This window comes from Ranitomeya imitator, chromosome 6 (assembly GCF_032444005.1).
Source record: "Ranitomeya imitator isolate aRanImi1 chromosome 6, aRanImi1.pri, whole genome shotgun sequence".
Taxonomy (NCBI): domain Eukaryota; kingdom Metazoa; phylum Chordata; class Amphibia; order Anura; family Dendrobatidae; genus Ranitomeya; species Ranitomeya imitator.
The window spans coordinates 195204618-195225689 of record NC_091287.1 but is presented as its reverse complement, the minus strand read 5'-3'; the positions used below and the strand labels follow the sequence as shown (position 1 = coordinate 195225689).

General features: G+C 44.9%; 1 protein-coding gene across 1 annotated transcript in view; it reads right to left on the bottom strand.

Moving 5' to 3' along the window:
* Positions 1-21072, bottom strand: part of CCT5 (chaperonin containing TCP1 subunit 5) — a 329132-nt gene that overhangs the window by 291160 nt on the left and 16900 nt on the right. Inside the window, exon 2 of the mRNA XM_069730418.1 lies at positions 2579-2639. Within this exon, the coding sequence (XP_069586519.1) occupies positions 2579-2639 (61 nt within the window). The remainder of the gene's footprint in view (positions 1-2578; positions 2640-21072) is intronic.

Sequence of the window (21072 nt, the reverse complement as noted above, 5' to 3'; positions counted from 1 at the left end):
CTTGGCATCACAGACTTATCTTGGATCTCCTCATACTTAACAGACCGTACATTCAGCGCCTCCCACTCACACACCACCTCCTCACCTCGCCACTTATCTGACGATGTCCCCCAAGGTTCATTACTAGGCCCCCCACTCTTCTCCATCTACACTTTCGGCCTAGGACAGATCAATAGAGACCTATAGCTTTCAGTATCACTTTATGCTGATGACACAGATCTACATCTCTGGACTCTATATAGTCTCCTTATTAACCAAAATCCCAAAATGTCTGTCTGCTATTTTATCTTTCTTCTCTGCCATTTTTAAAATTTAACATGGATGAAACAGAATTCATCAACTTTCCACATCTCACTCAACTCCTACAACAGACCTGTCCATCAAAGTCAATGGCTTCCCACTATCCCCAGTCTCGCAAGCGCACTGCCTTGGGGTAATCCTTTACTCTGAGCTCTCCTTCAAGCCACACATCCAAACCAGTTCCACTTCTTGCCAACTCAAACTCAAAAATCATCTCCCAGATCGGCACATTACTCGACCAAAAATATGCAAAAACTAGTGCATGCCTTTATCCTCTGCCTCGCCTACTACAACCCCCTGCTTTGTGGCCTCCCCTCTAATACTCTCGCATCCCACCCATCTATCCTAACCTGTTGCCTGACTATTCCAAACATCCCCAGCTATTCACTGGCCTCTGCTCTCTCAATCACTTCACTGGCTCCCTATTGGCCAGAGACTTTAGTTCTAAAACGCTTACCATGGCATACAATACCATTCACATCCTGTCTCCTCCATACATCTGTGAGCTAGTCTGCACGCAACCTCCCATCTTCACAAGATCTCCTTCTCTACTCCCCTCATCTTTTCTTTCCACAATCGCATACAAGATATTTCCCGTGCATATCCCCTACTCTGGAACACTACTCCAACATACCAGACTCTAGCCTACTGTGAAAACCTTCAAAAGTAACCTCAAGACCTACCTCTTCCGACAAGCCTACCTACCGTAACCCCCAATCCACCATACCGCTGTATGACCAGGTCAACCCTCCCCTTCTGCATCCTCACCCATCCCTTGTAGATTGTGAGCCCTAGTGGGCAGGATCGTCCTCTCTCCTCCTGTACCAGCCGTTGACTCGTTTTGTTCAAGATTTTTCTATTTGCTTTTGCTATGTATATGCCTTTTCACATGTAAAGCACCATGAAATAAAATGTTTCATTAATAATAATATTGTGCAGGCTGCTATCAATGGAGTTGTGTGATCCAAAAACAACAAGTCCACAGTCATTTTATGCAACTGCAGACCTGTGAATCATCACATTGTACGTACTGTGCGTTATGGGGATTCTCGGGCATCAGCACTGGAAAATGCTACCATGTAACCGCAAGTATGCGATATGCACACTCTGGCACAGAATACGACTAGACCGCTTCTGGCACACTCAATGCAAGTGTATTGCACGAGGCTGGAAATAGTCTGATCGAATTGCGGCTAGGAGAGTGCATATCATATACTTGGGGTCACAGGACAGCTGTTTCCAGTGCGGACACCATAGAAGCTCCACAAAGCACAGTGCATGGAATGTGAGAATTCACAGATCTGCAGTCAGAGTGGCTGCTGACTTGTTTTAGAACAGAACACCTCTATCCGACATTGCAATTTTCCTTTTTATAAACGTTCTAATTTTTTCCATCCCTTCTTGCATAAGTCATAACTATTATTTATCATTCTACACAGCCATATGAAGATTTGTTTATTTATCCCCATGTGGGATGGGTGTCAATTCTGCATTTTTTCTTTTTTTTGGAAGGGGCGCGGGCTAGTTCTTACAGCATTCATTGTGTGGTAATACCAAACTTGTATCCATAATATTTTTTATTAAAAAACCCTCGCTTGTGTCACCATGTTCCAAGACCTATAATGTTATTTGTCAGTCAATAGAGCTATGCAAGGGCTTATTTTTGCACCCTGAGCTGGCATCATCATTATTATTATTGATACCAGGTAGACACGCATTTATCGCTCTTTATTGCATTTATTTTACAGTGACCAAAAACTGCCACAATTTTCACGTTTCAATTTTTTTTCTCATTACAGGACTGTTACAGCTCTGATGATACGAAATACATTTTCTTTTATTTAAACACCGGGGCAAAAGGGGAGTGGCCCAAATGTAATTTTTTTTTCTCTTGTGTTCATAGGGGACCAGAACAAGTTATCACAAAATACCGCAACACTACACTGTATAGTAAAATTCAAAATCTCCTATGAAGTGCAGCTACACAATAGGATTCATAAAAGTACCATCATGGACAGCACAGGGGTCTTGAGCACGTTGTCATAGCAAGCCATCAGCACCCAACGATCACATCGTAAGTCTGTCATGTTAGCTATGCACCCTACATTTACTAAAAAATTCAACACAGCAGATCAATTTATCCAGACATCTGCCTTCCATCTGCAGCTGTCACTCTTGAATGGGTTCAAACTACTGCAGAAAGAAAATGGTTTTCAAAAAAAAAAAAAGGTTAACAAATTTGGCTAAGAGAATAAAAGAACAAAAATCAATCTCTTACCATTAGGTCCCAATGAAGTTCTAAGGGTATTTGCAACAGCTTTAGCGGCCATAATGTGAGACTGAAACATAAAAGAATTTTTTTTAACAGGTTAACAAGACCTGATACACTTAAATATTTTGCAGATAAGACGCACCACAAATTCTGGAATGGAAAATAGGGGGAGGGGGAAAATTAAATAAAAATGGTGGTGCATTCCCTTTTAACGGTAGCTTACCTGGGGGAGCAGCTGTGGTGGAGTGGGTGCAAAGGAGGCAGTGTTGCTGCTTTAAGGAGGCTGGTGGTGGGAGCAGAGTAATCCTGCGTTGCCTGCATCCTGAAGCAGCGACCCTGCATGCTGTGACCCTGTTACACAAACCCCAGGAAAAGCTCACTTTGTATTGCAAGACAACCCCATTTTCCTCCTAAACATACACTGCTCACAAAAAGTTAAGGATAATTGACTTTCTGGTGAAATTTCAGGCTGAACCCAAAATGCACTCTAACCTTTTCAGTTGAACTTAATGTCACCGTTTTCTAAACTTTTGAATACACATGTTTAACTGTTCAAGGTTTCAGTTCTTTTTGCAAAATTTTTTTTTTTTTTTTTTTTTTTTTTTAATTCAAATAAATTTTTATTAAGAATAACAAGATAAATGACATGTTACATTCTCATTTGCAATACAAAGCTTTCCCCCCCCCCCTTCAAACATTCCCCTTCAATCCCACCACCCCCACCCAACAAAGCAGCTCACCTTGCTTAGCACTTCCATCATTAGACCAATATACTATCTAATCCCTCGGCCAATGATATAAGCCACATTTAACATTACCATTAATTAGGAACCTTAATTAACTCTCCCTCTATAATACTCCTATCCCATAGCAATCCATGGAGACCACATTTTATTGAACATTTCGATTTTCCCTCTTTTTTTATAAAACCCCTTTTCCAGTGTCAGGCCCTGCTTCACATACTGGAGGAACTCTCCTCTTGACGGCGGTTCTTCCCTAATCCAATTTCGAGCTATTACCTTCCTAGCCATGTATAACAATCTGGCAATAGCTATCTTTAGGTTGTTATCCACTCCAATCTCATCCACACATCCCAACAAGCACACTATAGGATCCCTTGGCACTGTGCATCCATACGCACCTTCCATACGACTCAAAACTACCACCCAAAAGGCAGCCAGTCTCGGACACGTCCACATCATATGAAATATATCAGCATCTGCAGTTTTACACCTTGGGCATTCAGAATCATCACGCAAACCAGCCTTATATAGCACCATCGGTGACTTATAAACCCTGTGTATCACAGAGCTGTGACAGTCTATACGGTTCACTCAGTGACAATCGTGGGACCCATTCTAGCACCGACTCCCAAGTCTCATTCTCCATTGGACCCAGATCCCTCTCCCACTTAGCTCTCGCCATTATTGGAAACCCCAATAGGAAAGTATGCAACAGATCTTTATACAAAGTAGATATGACTCCCCCAGTAGTCCCTTCATTACACACATACTCCAGTACTATATCCCTCTGAATTCCAATACCTCAGTTTCTACTCTGAGCTGAAGCGTCTCCAGTTTGATACGCGGATGCTGTCTCCCCCATATCAAATTCCTGCACAGAGTTAATCTGTCTAAGGGTATGTGTCCACGTTCAGGATTGCATCAGGATTTGGTCAGGATTTTTCATCAGTATTTGTAAGCCAAAACTAGGAGTGGGTGATAAATGCAAAAGTGGAGCATATGTTTCTATTATGCTTTTCCTCTAATTGTTCCACTCCTGGTTTTGGCTTCCAAATACTGATGAAAAATCCTGACCAAATCCTGATGAAATCCTGAACGTGGACACATACCCTAAATCTCCCGCGTGGTATCCAAACTGGCGCATTATGAAGAATATACAGTATTTTTGGCATCAAAATCATTTTAAGATTCACCCTACCTACCACAGATAAATGCAGTTTAAGCGAAGCATCCGCTTTCGCTTTAAGAACACCTAAGATTGGAGTCAGATTTCTATGTATATAGTCAGTAACAGGCATAGATACCCATATTCCAAGGTACTTAAATTGGCTAGTCACCTCCAGTCGCCCATCCTCCAGTGGCTCCCCACCATCATCATCCACCTTAAAACAAGACAGACTTACTCCAGTTTATCCTAAGTCCCGACACCGATCCGAAACGCTCAATAATCCCAATAGCTCCCTCCAAGGACGTACCCGGGTCAGCCAGAAAAAGCAGAATGTCATCCGCATATAACGCCACCCTTTCTTCAATCATCCCATATTTAAACCCAGTCACCTCATCAGACCGTCGAAGCTTAGCAGCCAGTGGTTCCACAGCCAGAGCAAACAAAAAGAGGAGAGAGCGGACAACCCTGTCTCGTCCCTCTAGCCAGTTGTATGGTTTGTGATAACTCCCCATTTACCCTAACCCTAGCCATCGAGTACATAAGTCGAATCCAGGATATGAACTGCGGTCCAAACCCCATACTCCGTAACACCTGCCAGAGATACCCCCACTCCACACTATCGAACACCTTATGAGCGTCTAAAGATGCAATAACTCTCTGGCCACAGTTGTCGGATCTGAGTTGCAAATTCATATACAGCCTTCGTAAGTTGATCGCAGTGGACCGATCAGGCATAAAGCCGGACTGGTCTGAGTGCACCAGGCCGGAAATAACACTTGTCAACCTCATCGCCAACACCTTAACCAGAAGTTTAACGTCTGTACTAAGCAAGGAGATTGGCAGATATGAATCCGGCTGTGTCGGGTCCTTCCCCTCCTTAGGAATCACCACTATTATGGCCTCCCGCATAGATGCCGGTAGACGACCGCCACTCCTAGCCTCCTCCAGAAGTACCGTTAATTTAGGGATCAGCACTTCACAAAGTTATTATAAATTTCAGCAGGAAATCCATCTACGCCAGGTGCCCGACCCAACTCCTCCTCCGTGATGGGAGCTTCCAAATCTGCTCTATGTCACTCAGCCTTGGGAGCTCCAATTCCTCAAGGAACGCCACCGTGTCCTCCACCGACCCATCTACCTGAGAGGAATATAGGTCCGCATAAAAATCCGCAAAAATGTCCAAAATCTCTGAAGTCTCAGAGACAGCCACACCGCTCCCCGATACCAAAGAATGAACAAAGGAAGTGTTTCTCTGGGCAGAAGCCACCATCGATAGCAAATGACCCACAGATTTGCCCTCCTGGTAAAAAGCCAGATTCATGAATTCCCTCTTCCTTTCAGCCTTACCGAGCAATACCTTTTCCAACTGACTGAGCTGCCTTTAGCCTCCTCCCAGCTTCCGGAGTACCCACTATTACCATCTCATCCTCGGCTATCCTCAGCCCATCAACCGCCAACCTCTCTGTCTCTCTCGATTTCCTCTTACACCTGCTAATATCCCTGAACAGCAGTCCCCTCAAGTACGCCTTCATGGCTTCCCACACAGTAAGAACATCTACACTTCCCTCGTTGATCTCAAAATATTCCACCAACTCCTTCTTTATCTTTTCCAAGTCCATACTGTGTAGCCAATTAGGGTGAATCTTCCACTCCTTCCTGCTCCCGATCCGTGTCCCCACCGGCCGAAATTCCACCTCAACTGGACTATGGTCTGAAAGAGCCCTAGGCAAATATCTCACCTCCCCTACCATCGTGTCCAGTAAACAGTTACCCAGCGTCAAGTCAATCCTAGACAAAGTACCATGAGCTGACGAGTAGCACGAGTACGTCCTTTCCCCAATATGTCCAACTCTCCATAAATCAATCATACCTACTTCCTGGACATAGGTCCCAAACGTAGTGATATGTCCCCCTGTTCAATTCTGGGGATTTTTGTTTTTGTCCCAAAAGTCATGACAGATATTATTAAGATCGCCAATAATTAGAGATGGTAACGGTCCCCAACGCTCTACCCTCTCCAGCACCTCTCTTATCTTCTTACTTGAGTATGGGGGCGGAATATACATTGCCGCTATACACATCAACACTCCATTAATCTTACATTTCACCACCACATACTGACCATCCACATCCTCTTTTACCATTACCTCCTCATACTGCACCCCCGCAGGTATTAACACAGACACACCCCTAGAGTACGTCGAGAAAGTAGAATGATACGCCCGCTGTATCCAGCGCCTATTCAATACATCCACCCTCTCCCGCACTAAATGTGTCTCTAGCAAACATATCATTGAGACCTTCTGTTCTCGGACATACTGGAGACTTGCCGCCCGCCGTGTTTTATCCGCCAGACCTCTCACATTCCAACTCAATATTTTAATACAATCTCCCATAATGTGGCTCATCATTTCTTAAGGTATCCAATTTCCAAAGTATGAGCTGCCCCAACAATCCCACCCCCCTGCCCCTTCCCAACTTGCCCCCCTAACCCCCCCCAATATAACGCATTCTTCCTCTCATCAAGAGTGGGGCTCCACTGCCCACTGCGAACACTCTCCCTTACTTAACCCTCTCCATTCGCGTCCCGCTGCCATAGCAATCAATTTCCCCCCCAACTTTCACTTTATTGTATCGTAACATTTCAACTTATATGAACATAAAGAAAAAGTACCAAACCAGTTCACAGTACCCAGCATAACCCTCCTCCCCCGTACTTAGTAGTCGGTACTGTCCCCTCCGGCCATTCCTTCAATATGGCCCAGCAAAGCCCCAAAAAGTTGCTCAACTCTTTAACCATTGCTAACGAGCGCAGAACTCTCCATCGACAGAAAACAAATCCCAACTGGATCTCGCCGAAATGTCAGTCACCCATTCACTTAAGTTTTTTCTCATGAGTATCAAGCCAATGGGTAGCGTCCTCCGGTGTCCAGAAAAAGTGGGTCTTATTAAAAGCCACCAATCTCAGCTTGGCGGGAAACATCACTGAACACTGCACTCCCAGCTCCCTCAGTCGCCTCTTGACTCCAGTAAACTTCATCCGCTGCTTCTGAACAGCAGCGGAATAATCCGGATAAATGGCGATTTTTTTTACCTCCAGCCGTCAGATCCTCCATCTCTCTAGCCTTTCTGAGGATAATGTCTGTCCCTGTAACTGAGTATTTTAGCAAGCATGGTACGGGGATTTGCTCCTGGGGCAGGGGGCTGCGGCGGGACCCTATGAGCCCGTTCAACAGCAAAGACTTGTCAACACTGTGCTCCCAATCTTCTCCAGCAGACAGTTTTCAACAAATTCTGTGGGATTTCTCTCCTTAGTCTTTTCAGGCAGCCCCACTATACGTATGTTATTCCTTCTGGATCCATTTTCCAGATCCTCATTTTTGGCAGCGAGCTCGGCTATTGCTTGGGCAAACTTCTTTTCAGCTTTTTGTAATTTCACTATGTGATCTTCTGCCGTGCTCACCCTCTCCTCCACCACTCCTATACGTTTATCCATTTTTTGTAGGGCTGCATTAATCTGTGCCGTGTCCCCTTTATCTTCCTGCATCTGCTGGGCCAAGGAGTTCAGGGATTGCTGACATGAAGAGATCAGTGTGATAACATCTCTAAGAGTCGGCTCCTCTCCCTGTGATATGGCTTCAGGTCCCCCACTAGCCCCCGCCATGTTGCCTCTCTCCTTCCCCCTCCGTACATCATGCTGCTCAGCCGTGCTTGCTTCCTCCTCCTCCTGGTCAGCTCCAGCTCTGGATCCTGGTTCTGCCTCCTCAGCAGCCTCCACTCTGGCATACTGCTGTAGCTTTGCGGCCACCTCCATGCTCCGTTCTCCTTCTCGGCGTCCTCCCTAGCATCGGCGCCATCTTGGCCGGCTCCTGCATCGCCGGTGCCAGCGTCTTTCTGCCGCCTCCTGGTCATCGCTGCCGACTCCGGACCCGCCGCTCCGCACCGCTGTACTCTCCGGACCTTCAGCCAGCCGGATTTAGGTGAGTTTACCCGAAAATCGGGGTTAAAGCAGGATTTTTGTCCTTCTGGCAGCGGGAGCACTCTTCCCTGCTTCCACTCACATGGCCAGCTAGGACACGCCCTTTTTTGCAAAACTTGCTGTGCTTTAACAAGGAACTTACATGTTCGTTCCATGAATTGGCCAATAAATTTGGGGATTCAATTACAATTGACATTTAAACCGTCCTCCTCATCATGTTGTTCACATTTTGACATCATGAGACCAAGACGGCACCTAACAATTGATCAACCATTGCGAGGCTTCAAGCAGGACGTTCTCAGATGGAAGTGGCCACTGCATTTACAGTAAGGCTACTTTCACACTAGCGTTAACTGCAATACGTCGCAATGCGTCATTTATGGGAAAAAACGCATCCTGCAAAGTAGTTTGCAGGATGCGTTTTTGCCACATAGATTAACATTTGCGACGCATTGCCACACGTCGCAACCGTCGTGCGATGGCTGCGCCGTGTTGTGGCGGACCGTCGGGAGCAAAAAAAACGCTACATGTAACGTTTTTTGCTGCCGATGAACCGCTTTTTCTGACCGCGCATGCGCGGCAGGAACTCCTCCCCCACCTCACAATGGGGCAGCGGATGCGATGAAAATCTGCATCTGCTGCACCCGTTGTGTGGCGCAAACAACGCTAGCGTCGGTAACCTCGGCCCGACGCTAGTGTGAAAGTAGCCCAACAGTGTCATCAGCAGGTTGCAACAAGAGGTAGAGACACTGGAAGAATCAAGGAAAGGTAGAGAAGTGGACGTCCTTTGGCCACATCCCACACTGGTGGCCGCTTTATTGTGAACAATGCCCTTCGGATCCGGATGATGAATCCTTTACAACTTCCATGCACATTCAAGACATGTGAGGCAACAAAGTGTCACGTCAGACCATTGAAAAAACGTTTACATCAGCGCGATTTGCGGGCTAGATGACTAACAAGGGTACCTGAACATCTTGTATGGGTCAGGGAGCATCTACGCTTGATAAGGGACAAGCGGGGCTCAGTGCTGTTCATTGATGAAAGTCGAGTCTCAATGAGCAGAAATTATGGCCACCAAAGAGCTATATGCATCAGCCTTTGGTGGTATTCGTATGACCGTGGGGTCTGGTGTTACTAGTCAATATAGAACTGGACTACACTTTGTGAATGGTAGGTACAATGACAAGCCCCTACTAATTCGTAAAAACATTAATCCAGTCATTGTGCCTCTGACTATGACTGGAGTCAAAGTTTTGGAGTAGTTATAAAATGGACCGACTCAAGACTCCTAAAATTCACTGCTCAAAAAAATAAAGGTAACACTAAAATAACACATCCTAGATATCTCACTCAAGTATTCCAGTTGAAAATTTGTATTCATTGCCTAGTGGAATGTGTTCAGAACAATAAAACAATCAATGTAAATCAAAATGAATATCCCATGGAGGTCTGGATTTGGAATGATAATCAAAATCCAAGGGGAAAATCAAATTACATGCTTATCCAACTTCAGTGGAAATGCCTCATGACAAGGAAAAGATGCTCAGTATTGTGTGGCCTCCATATGCCTGTTTGACCTCCCTACGGTACAATGCCTGGGCATGCTCCTGATGAGGCGGCGGATGGTCTCCCGAGTGATCTCCTCCCAGACCTGGACTAAAGCATCCGCCAACTCCTGCACAGTCTGTAGTGCAACGTGACATTGGTGGATGGAGCGAGACATGATGTCCCAGATGTGCTCAATGGATTGAGGTCTGGGGAACGGACGGGCCAGTCCATAGCTTCAATGCCTTCTTCTTGCAGGAACTGCTGACACTCCAGCCACATGAGGTCTGGCATTGTCCTGCATTAGGAGGAACCCAGGGCCAACCACACAAGCATATGGTCTCACAAGGGGTCGGAGGATCTCATCTCGGTACCTAATGGCAATCAGGGTACATCTGGCGGGCACATGGAGGGCTGTGCGTACCTCCAAAGAAATGCCACCCCACACCATTACGGACCCACTGCCAAACCGGTCACGCTTAAGTATGTTGCAGGCAGCAGATCGCTCTCCACAGCATCTCCAGACTCTGTCACATGTGCTCAGTGTGAACCTGCTTTCATCTGTGAAGAGCACAGGGAGCCAGTGGCAAGTGCCAAGCGTCATGCACTGTGTTGGGCTGTGAGCACAACCCTCATCTGTGGACGTCGGGCCCTCAGACCATGCTCATGGAGTTGGTTTCTAACCGTTTGTGCAGACACATGCACATTTGTGGCCTGCTGGAGGTCATTTAGCAGGGCTCTAGCAGTGTCCTCCTGTTCCTCCTTGCACAAAGGCTGAGGCAGCGGTCCTGCTGCTGGGTTGCTGCCCTCATACGGCCCCCGCCACGTCTCCTGCTGTACTGGCCTGTCTCCTGGTAGCACATCCAGCCTCTGGACACTACGCTGACAGACACAGAAAACCTTGCCACAGCTCGCATTGATGTGCCATCCTGGATCACTGCACTACCTGAGCCACTTGTGTGGGTTGTAGAGTCCGTCTCATGTTACCACGAGTGTGAAAACACAACTAACATTCAAAAGTGACCAAAACATCAGCCAGAAAGCATTAGTACTGAGATTTGGTCTGTCGTCCTCACCTGCAGAACCACTCCTTTATTGAGCGTTTCTTGATAATTGCCAATAATTTTTATCTGTCATCTATCCAATTTGCACAACAGCATTTGAAATTGATTGTCAAACAGTGTTGCTTCCTAAGTGGACAGTTTGATTTCACAGAAGTTTGATTTAGTTGGAGTTCTATTCTGTTTAAGTGTTCCCTTTATTTTTTTCAGCAGTGTATATAACAAGTTGGGTACAGTAGATCAATGCAGTATGTGCTGTAAATATTTTAATAAGAAATCTACTATATATAATTGTCTAAGGGTCACTTCCGTCTTTCTGTCCTTCTGTCTTTCTGTCATGTATATTCATTGGTCGCGGCCTCTGTCTATCAAGGAAATCCAAGTCGCTGATTTGCCGCGACCAATCAGCAACAGGCACAGTCCGGAAGAAAATGGCAGCTCCTTACTCCCCGCAGTCACTGCCCGGCGCTCGCATACTCCCCTCCAGCCACCGCCAACACAGAGTTAATGCCGGCAGTTACGGATCGCGTTATGCCGCGGGTAACGCACTCCGCTACCACAGCTATTAACCCTGTGTGTCAAACTTTTTACTATTGATGCTGCATCAATAGTAAAAAAAAAATGTAATGTTAAAAAATAATAAAAGACAAAAAACTTGCTATACTCATCCTCCGTAGTCCGCTGAGCCGCTCGCGCATGCTGCCATCTTCCATTCCCAGCAATGCATTGCGAAATTACCCAGAAGACATAGCGGTCTCACGAGACTGCTAAGTCTTCTGGTAATTTCGTAATGCATCCTGAGAACGGAAGATGGCAGCAGCTGCGTGCCCATCGCCACAGCGCCGTTGGATCCCAGGGGGTGAGAGTATGTAACGTTTATTTTTTTTTTTAACAGGGATATGTGCCCACACTGCTAAATACTGCGTGGGCTACATGGCTGCTATATACTACAAGGGCAGTACTATATACTACATGGCTGCTATATACTACGTAGGCAGTACTATATACTATGTGGGCAGTACTACATGGCTGCTATATACTACGTGGGCAGTGTTATATACTACATGGCTGCTGTATACTACGTGGCCTGTGTTAGATACACTGCATCAGGTATTCTACTGCATGCATGCATGTATATAGCAGCCACATACTATATAGCACAGGCCACGTACTATTTGTATGCTATATACTACATGGCTCCTATATACTATGGGGCCTTGCTAGATAGTATGTGGCTGCTATATACATACATATTCTAGAATACCCGATGTGTTAGAATCGGGCGACCATCTAATGTTCTATAAATGTCTGTTCTGTTCCTGATCCAAGGATCTAGGAGTTTTGTTTAGATGAATCTGTGCTTCAGTTTATGAACATGGGCAGTGGCAGTGCTGTTGGAGTCGTGGATTTGGAATCAGGAGTCAGAGAAACTGAGGAGTCGGGAGTTGCAAGTTTGGCTTACTTACTCCACAGCCAAACTTGCCTAAATATCTGCAAAACTGTCCTCCAGTAATGGCTCTCAAAGTAAAAATACTAAACACCTTTTTAAGAGGCTATGGTAGATAGTATAAGGGTACCTTCACACTCAGCGACGCTGCAGCGATACCGACAACGATGTCGATCGCTGCAGCGTCGCTGTTTGGTCGCTGGAGAGCTGTCACACAGACAGCTCACCAACGATCCCGAAGTCCCGGGTAACCAGGGTAAACATCGGGTTACTAAGCGCAGGGCCGCGCTTAGTAACCCGATGTTTACTCTGGTAACCAGCATAAAAGTAAAAAAACAACCACTACATACTTACCTGACGCTGTCTGTCCCCGGCGCTCTGCTTCTCTGCACTCCTCCTGCACTGGCTCTGAGCACAGCGGCCGGAAAGCAGAGCGGTGACGTCACCGCTCTGCTTTCCGGCTGACCGACGCTCACAGCCAGTGCAGGAGGAGTGCAGAGAAGAAGAGCGCCGGGGACAGACAGCGGTAGGTAAGTATGTAGTGTTTGTTTTTTTTACTTTTACACTGGTAACCAGGGTAAACATCGGGTTACTAAGCGCTCAGTAACCCGATGTTTACCTTGGTTACCAGTGTGTCACACACACCGATCCAGCGATGTCTGCAGGGAGTCCAGCGACGAAATAAAGTTCTGGACTTTCCTCAGCGACCAACGATCTCCCAGCAGGGGCCTGATCGTTGGTCGCTGTCACACAACGATTTCCTTAACGAAATCGTTGCTACGTCACAAAAAGCAACGATATCGTTATGTGTGAAGGTACCTTTACTTATAAACTGTGGATACCTGTTGACAGATGTACTTTTGACCCAGTTTCTAAAAGTGCAGAAGACTTTGTAGAATGTTTTTTGTTGTCCTTAAAGCAAACCTGTCAGCAGGATTGTGCTTAGTAACCTATAGTGTCAGGTCTGAGTTGTTATACTGATTAATATGATCCCTGGTGTGATGAAATCTCTGTCTTGTGGTTGTTGTTTATTCTGAATTTGTAGTTTTCAGTTAGATATTCTCGTGCTCCGGGGCAGCCCGTGGGGGCTTTATGTGGTGTTCTACTTATGTACAGTTAGGGCCAGAAATATTTGGACAGTGACACAAGTTTTGTTATTTTAGCTGTTTACAAAAACATGTTCAGAAATACAATTATATATATAATATGGGCTGAAAGTGCACACTCCCAGCTGCAATATGATAGTTTCCACATCCAAATCGGAGAAAGGGTTTAGGAATCATAGCTCTGTAATGCATAGCGTCCTCTTTTTCAAGGGACCAAAAGTAATTGGACAATGGACTCTAAGGGCTGCAATTAACTCTGAAGGTGTCTCCCTCGTTAACCTGTAATCAATGAAGTAGTTAAAAGGTCAGGGGTGGATTCCAGGTGTGTGGTATTGCATTTGGAAGCTGTTGCTGTGAGCAGACAACATGCGGTCAAAGGAACTCTCAATTGAGGTGAAGCAGAACATCCTGAGGCTGAAAAAAAAGAAAAAAATCCATCAGAGAGATAGCAGACATGCTTGGAGTAGTAAAATCAACAGGTGGGTACATGCTGAGAAAAAAGGAATTGACTGGTGAGCTTGGGAACTCAAAAAGGCCTGGGCGTCCACGGATGACAACAGTGGTGGATGATCGCCGCATACTTAATTTGGTGAAGAAGAACCCGTTCACAACATCAACTGAAGTCCAGAACACTCTCAGTGAAGTAGGTGTATCTGTCTCTAAGTCAACAGTAAAGAGAAGACTCCATGACAGTAAATACAAAGGGTTCACATCTAGATGCAAACCATTCATCAATACCAAAAATAGACAGGCCAGAGTTAAATTTGCTGAAAAACACCTCAAGAAGCCAGCTCAGTTCTGGAAAAGTATTCTATGGACAGATGAGACAAAGATCAACCTGTACCAGAATGATGGGAAGAAAAAAGTTTGGAGAAGAAAGGGAACGGCACATGATCCAAGGCACACCACATCCTCTGTAAAACATGGTGGAGGCAACGTGATGGCATGGGCATGCATGGCTTTCAATGGCACTGGGTCACTTGTGTTTATTGATGACATAAGAGCAGACAAGAGTAGCCGGATGAATTCTGAAGTGTACCGGGATATACTTTCAGCCCAGATTCAGCCAAATGCTGCAAAGTTGATTGGACGGCGCTTCATAGTACAGATGGACAATGACCCCAAGCATACATCCAAAGCTACCCAGGTGTTCATGAGTGCCAAAAAGTGGAACATTCTGCAATGGCCAAGTCAATCTCCAGATCTAAACCCAATTGAGCATGCATTTCACTTGCTCAAAGCCAGACTTAAGACGGAAAGACCCACAAACAAGCAAGACCTGAAGGCTGCGGCTGTAAAGGCCTGGCAAAGCATTAAGAAGGAGGAAACCCAGCGTTTGGTGATGTCCATGGGTTCCAGACTTAAGGCAGTGATTGCCTCCAAAGGATTTGCAACAAAATATTGAAAATAAAAATATTTTGTTTGGGTTATGTTTATTTGTCCAATTACTTTTGACCTCCTAAAATGTGGAGTGTTTGTAAAGAAATGTGTACAATTCCTACATTTTCTATCAGATATTTTTGTTCAACCCTTCAAATTAAACGTTACAATCTGCACTTGAATTCTGTTGTAGAGGCTTCATTTCAAATCCAATGTGGTGGCATGCAGAGCCAAACTCGCGAAAATTGTGTCACTGTCCAAATATTTCTGGCCCTAACTGTATACATCTGTATGGCTTGTGACAGGTCACTGATCCTTTGTGACCAGCCCCCTATTTTATATACTACATATCAATATTGTGGGGTTAAAAAAATATTACATACATCAAAATGGCATTGGCGGCGTATGCACAGTAGCATCTATCGCTTGCTGATACATGCTATTGTGAATGCGCTTCCTCCATTTTGCCAGAGGGTAACAAAAAAACGTGGCTGCAGCAAAATAAAGGCGAAGCTTGCACAGTAGCATCTATTGGAACACAATAGATGCTACTGCGTATGCTCCGCCAAAGGTGTCATTTTCTTGAAGTTAATTTTTTTTCAGACATATGCATTATGCGATGCATGCTACTGAGCAGGCGCTATTTTGCTGAATGTAAATATTTTATTTTTAACCCCACAATATTATACATACTATGCAAAATAGGGGGCAGGTCACTGAAGGATCAGTGAACTGTCATACGCCAATACAGATGACTATGTAATCAAAGCACCACACAAAGGGCCGCCCCAGGTAAATACAAATATAGATTACTTCGGTTGTGTTTTCATTTTTCGCTCTCCTTCCCAGAGCCATAACTTTGTTTTTTTCTGTCAATATGGCCATGTGAGGGCTTGTTTTTTTGCAGGACAAGTAGTACTTTTGAATGACACCATTTGTTTTACCATGTTGTGTACTAGAAAATGGGGAAAAAAATTCCAAGTGCAGTGAAAATGCAAAAGTAAAAAAAAAAAAAAAAAAAGAGGAATCCCACACTTGTTTGTTTGGCTTTTTTACTAGATTCACCAAATGGTAAAACTGAACTGCCATTATGATTCTCAAGGTCATTACGAGTTCATAGACAAAAAAAAAAAACCTAGACATGTTTTGTATCTAAGTGGTGGGAAAAAAAAAAAAAATTCAGGTACCTGTAGCGTTTTCATTTTTCGTAATATCGGGTTGGGTGAGGACATTTTTTGCGTGTCAAGCTGATGTTTAAAACAATACGATTTCCGTGCAGATATACCGTATATACTCGAGTATAAGCCAACCTGAGTATAAGCCAACCCCCCTAATTTTGCCACAAAAAACTGGGAAAACTTATTGACTCGAGTATAAGCCTAGGGTGGAAAATGCAGCAGCTACCGGTTAATGTCAAAAATAAAAATAGATACCAATAAAAGTAAAATTAATTGAGACATCAGTAGGTTAAGTGTTTTTGAATATCCATATTGAATCAGGAGCCACATATAATGCTCCATACAGTTCATTATTGCCCCATAAGATGCTCCATATAAAGCTGTGCCCCATATACAATGCTCTGCACCGTTCATTATTGCCCCATAGCTGTGCCATATAGTGCTCTGCACCGTTCATTATTGCCCTATAGCTGTGCCATATAGTGCACTGCACCGTTCATTATTGCCCCATAGCTGTGCCTCATAATGCTCTGCACCGTTCATTATTGCCCCATAGCTGTGCCATATAGTGCTCTGCACCGTTCATTATTGCCCCATAGCTGTGCCATATAGTGCTCTGCACCGTTCATTATTGCCCCATAGCTGTGCCATATAGTGCTCTGCACCGTTCATTATTGCCCCATTGATGTACCATAGAAAGCTGTGCCATTGCTGCTGCAATTAAAAAAAAAAATGCCATACTCACCTCTCTTGCTTGCAGCTCCTCAGCGTCCGGTCCCGGCGTCTCTCCGCACTGACTGATGAGGCAGAGGGCGCCGCGCACACTATATGAGTCATCGCGCCCTCTAACCTGCACAGTCAGAGCGGAGAGACGCCGGGAAGATGGAGCGGCGCCCGGCGTGTGTAACGCGGATAGGTGAATATGCAATACTTACCTGCTCCCGGCGTCCCGCTCCTTTCCCCGGACAGCTGGTCTTCTGTGCCGCAGCCTCTTCCTCCATCAGCGGTCACAGTTACCGCTGATTAGAGAACTGAATATGCGGCTCCACCCCTATGGGAGTGGAGTCCATATTCATTTCTCTAATGAGCGGTCCCACGTGACCGCTGAACAGGGGAAGAGCTGCGGCACCCGAAGACCGTGGGACTGCAGGGACAGCGCCAGGATCGCCGGGACTAGGTGAGTATGCCTCAGCGCCCTCTCCCCCTCACCCGCCGACCCTGCCACCCACCGTGACTCGAGTATAAGCCGAGAGGGGCACTTTCAGCCCAAAAATTTGGGCTGAAAATCTCAGCTTATACGCGAGTATATACGGTAAGTTTTTGATCGCCCGTTATTGCATTTTAATGCAATGTGCTGATGACTAAACAATTATGGCGTTTTTCACTTTTTTTCTCCCTATGACGTTTAGCAATCAGGTTAAGTCCTTTTTTTTTTTTTATTGATAGGTTGGGTGATTGTGAATGCGGCGATACTAAATGTGTATTTTTTTTTTTAATTATTCTGAATGGGGCGAAAGGTGGGTGATTTCAACTTATTTTTTTTTTTTTAAATTACTTTTGGCATGCTACAGACTAGAAGCTGCCATAGCCTAAATCAGCTCTACTACATAGAGGCGATGTTCAGATTGCCTCTATGTAGCAGATATATTGACTTACTATGAGCAAAAGGAGCCACACTTCTCAAATTTATGCATTTAATAGCCCTCTGTTTGTACAGTTACATATTTAGGCAGTTAACTTGGTCATGCAGCTTTACATGAACACCAGTTTCTTACACTATGGCTGGTCCGAACAACGAAAGCAATTGTTACCATCCACCTCTCGTGTCTCCCCTTTTCCTCAGATTGTAAGCTTGGGAGCAGGGCCCTCATTCCTCTTGGTATCAGTTTTGATCTGTGCCTATTGTTATGCTTTAATGTCTATTGTCTGTACAAGTCCCCTCTATAAATGTAAAGTGCAGCGGAATATGTTGGCGCTATATAAATAATATTATTTTCACAAACTATCAGTAAGCGTGGCTGATAGTTTTCATTAATCATGTACCAGGAGAGGTGTGTTTTTTTCCCCACACACACAAGTCAAGGCCTGGCTTTTTCCAAGCTAATGCCTATGGTTTGTTTAGTGGCCAGAAATATAAATTTGATAAGGGCTCAAGTGTGACTAGGGGCGTTAAGGATATGTGTATTGAGTAAAGCTTCCCAAGGGTTTTTTTTTTTTTAGGTTAAAGGGAACCCGTCACCCACAAGGTCCATAGGTCATCTGGCGATGACCGGGAGCCGACAGGCCTTCACATAATTTTTATTTCTACTGGACGGCTTTAGAGCCATCTATACTAACGTGTATAATATGCCATTACTGAATAGCTTCTATGCATTTAACTAACCCTTTTGTTTTTAGGTTATATTTTTGAAGCTGCAACACATCGTCAGAGTTATCTAATCAAGTTTATGTGTGGCTTTCATATATTTGTTTCATATTTGTAAAATATTGGCCACTATAGTACTCTACAAGGTCTATTACAATGCTTCACCCATTTTAATTCATAGTATTACACATAGCCTACGATCCATAGCCTACCACAACTTCAAAGTTATTCATTTCTGATATGAGAGAGCTACCCTTATCATTTCCCTTGACAACACATAGCTTACTTAAGGGTACCGTCACACTATACGATTCACCTACGATCACGACCAGCGATATGACCTGGCCGTGATCGTAGGTAAATCGTAGTGTGGTCGCTGGGGAGCTGTCACACAGACAGCTCTCCAGCGACCAACGATGCCGAGGTCCCTGGGTAACCAGGGTAAACATCGGGTAACTAAGCGCAGGGCCGCGCTTAGTTACCCGATGTTTACCCTGGTTACAAGCGTTAAACTAAAAAAAAAAAAAAAAAAAAAAAAGCACATACTTACATTCTGGTGTCCGTCAGGTCCCTTGCAGTCTGCTTCCCCGCACTCAGTGACTGCCGGCCGTAAAGTGAAAGTGAAAGCACAGCCGCTGTGCTCTGCTTTCACTTTACGGCCGGCAGTCACAGTGCGGGAAGCAGACGGCAAGGGACCTGACGGACACCGGAATGTAAGTATGTGCTGTTTGTTTTTTTTTTAGTTTAACGCTTGTAACCAGGGTAAACATCGGGTAACTAAGCGCGGCCCTGCGCTTAGTTACCCGATGTTTACCCTGGTTACAAGCGAACGCATCGCATCGCTAGATCGGTGTCACACACACCGATCTAGCGATGACAGCGGGAGATCCAGCGATGAAAGAAAGTTCTAAACGATCTGCTACGACGTACGATTCTCAGCAGGATCCCTGATCGCTGCTGCGTGTCAGACACAGCGATATCGTAACGATATCGCTGGAACGTCACGAATCGTACCGTCGTAGCGATCGAAATGTTATAGTGTGACGGTACCCTAACTCTCTTCTGGTTTTATCTCTATGCCACTTCAACTTTGTATATTCTTACTGTATTGTGTGACGGTCCATCTCCCCTATTTTTATAGGGGTACTTTCCCTACACTCATATCCCTCCCTTTTTCCCCCTCCTGATCTACCCTCCCCAGTTAAAAAATTTGGAAAACCCAATAAATTCTTTTGGAATAAAGGGAACCTGTCACCCCCCTCAGGCGTTTAACTAAAAGCCACCTAGTGCATGAACCCCAAAGCTGCATTCTGACAAGGTGGCTCTTTTAGTTATGATGCCTGTACACGCTGAAATAATAGGTTGATACATAAAATTAAAATTTTGGTTGATACAAAAGGTTGATACATAAAATGAGAATAATGGGGATAGGGGAAAATATGTGTAAGTAGGTTGAGAGCTGGCTCAGGGATAGGAAACAAAGGGTGGTTATTAATGGAGCACACTCGGACTGGGGAGCGGTTAGCAGTGGGGTACCACAGGGGTCAGTATTGGGCCCTCTTTTTAGCATATTTATTAATGACCTTGTAGGGGCATACAAAGTAGAATTTCAATATTTGCAGATGACACTAAACTCTGCAGGGTAATCAACACAGAGGAGGACAATTTTATATTACAGGAGGATTTGTGTAAACTAGAAGCTTGGGCTGATAAATGGCAAATGAGCTTTAATGGGGATAAATGTAAGGTCATGCACTTGGGTAGAAGTAATAACATGTATAACTATGTGCTTAATTCTAAAACTCTGGGCAAAACCGTCAATGAAAAAGACCTGGGAGTATGGGAGGATGACAAACTCACATTTAGTGGCCAGTGTCAGGCAGCTGCTACAAAGGCAAATAAAATAATGGGATGCATTCAAAAAGGCATAGATGCTCATGAGGAGAACATCATTTTACCTCTATACAAGTCACTAGTTCAACCACACTAAGAATACTGTGCACAGTTCTGGTCTCCGGTGTATAAGAAAGACATAGCGGAACTGGAGCGGGTGCAGAGAAGAGCGACCAAGGTTATTAGGCTACGTTCACATTTGCGTTGTTGGGCGTTGCGTCGGCGACTCAACGCACAACGCATGCAAAACGCATTTTTTTTTTTGTGACGCATGCGTCTTTTTGGCATGATTTTTGGCGCAAAAAAATGCAACATGCTGCGTCCTCTGCGCCCTGACGCTTGCGCCAAAACGCAAGACAACGCATGTCCATGCGCCCCCATGTTAAATATAGGGGTGCATGACGCATGCGTCGCCGAACCTGCGCCCGACGCAACGCAAATGTGAACGTAGCCTTAGAGGACTACGTTTGGAGGAAAAAAGGTTTAAGCATAATAACAGACGCGGATTCTTTACTGTAAGAGCAGTGAGACTATGGAACTCTCTGCCGTATGATGTTGTAATGAGTGATTCATTACTTAAATTTAAGAGGGGACTGGATACCTTTCTGGAAAAGTATAATGTTACAGGGTAT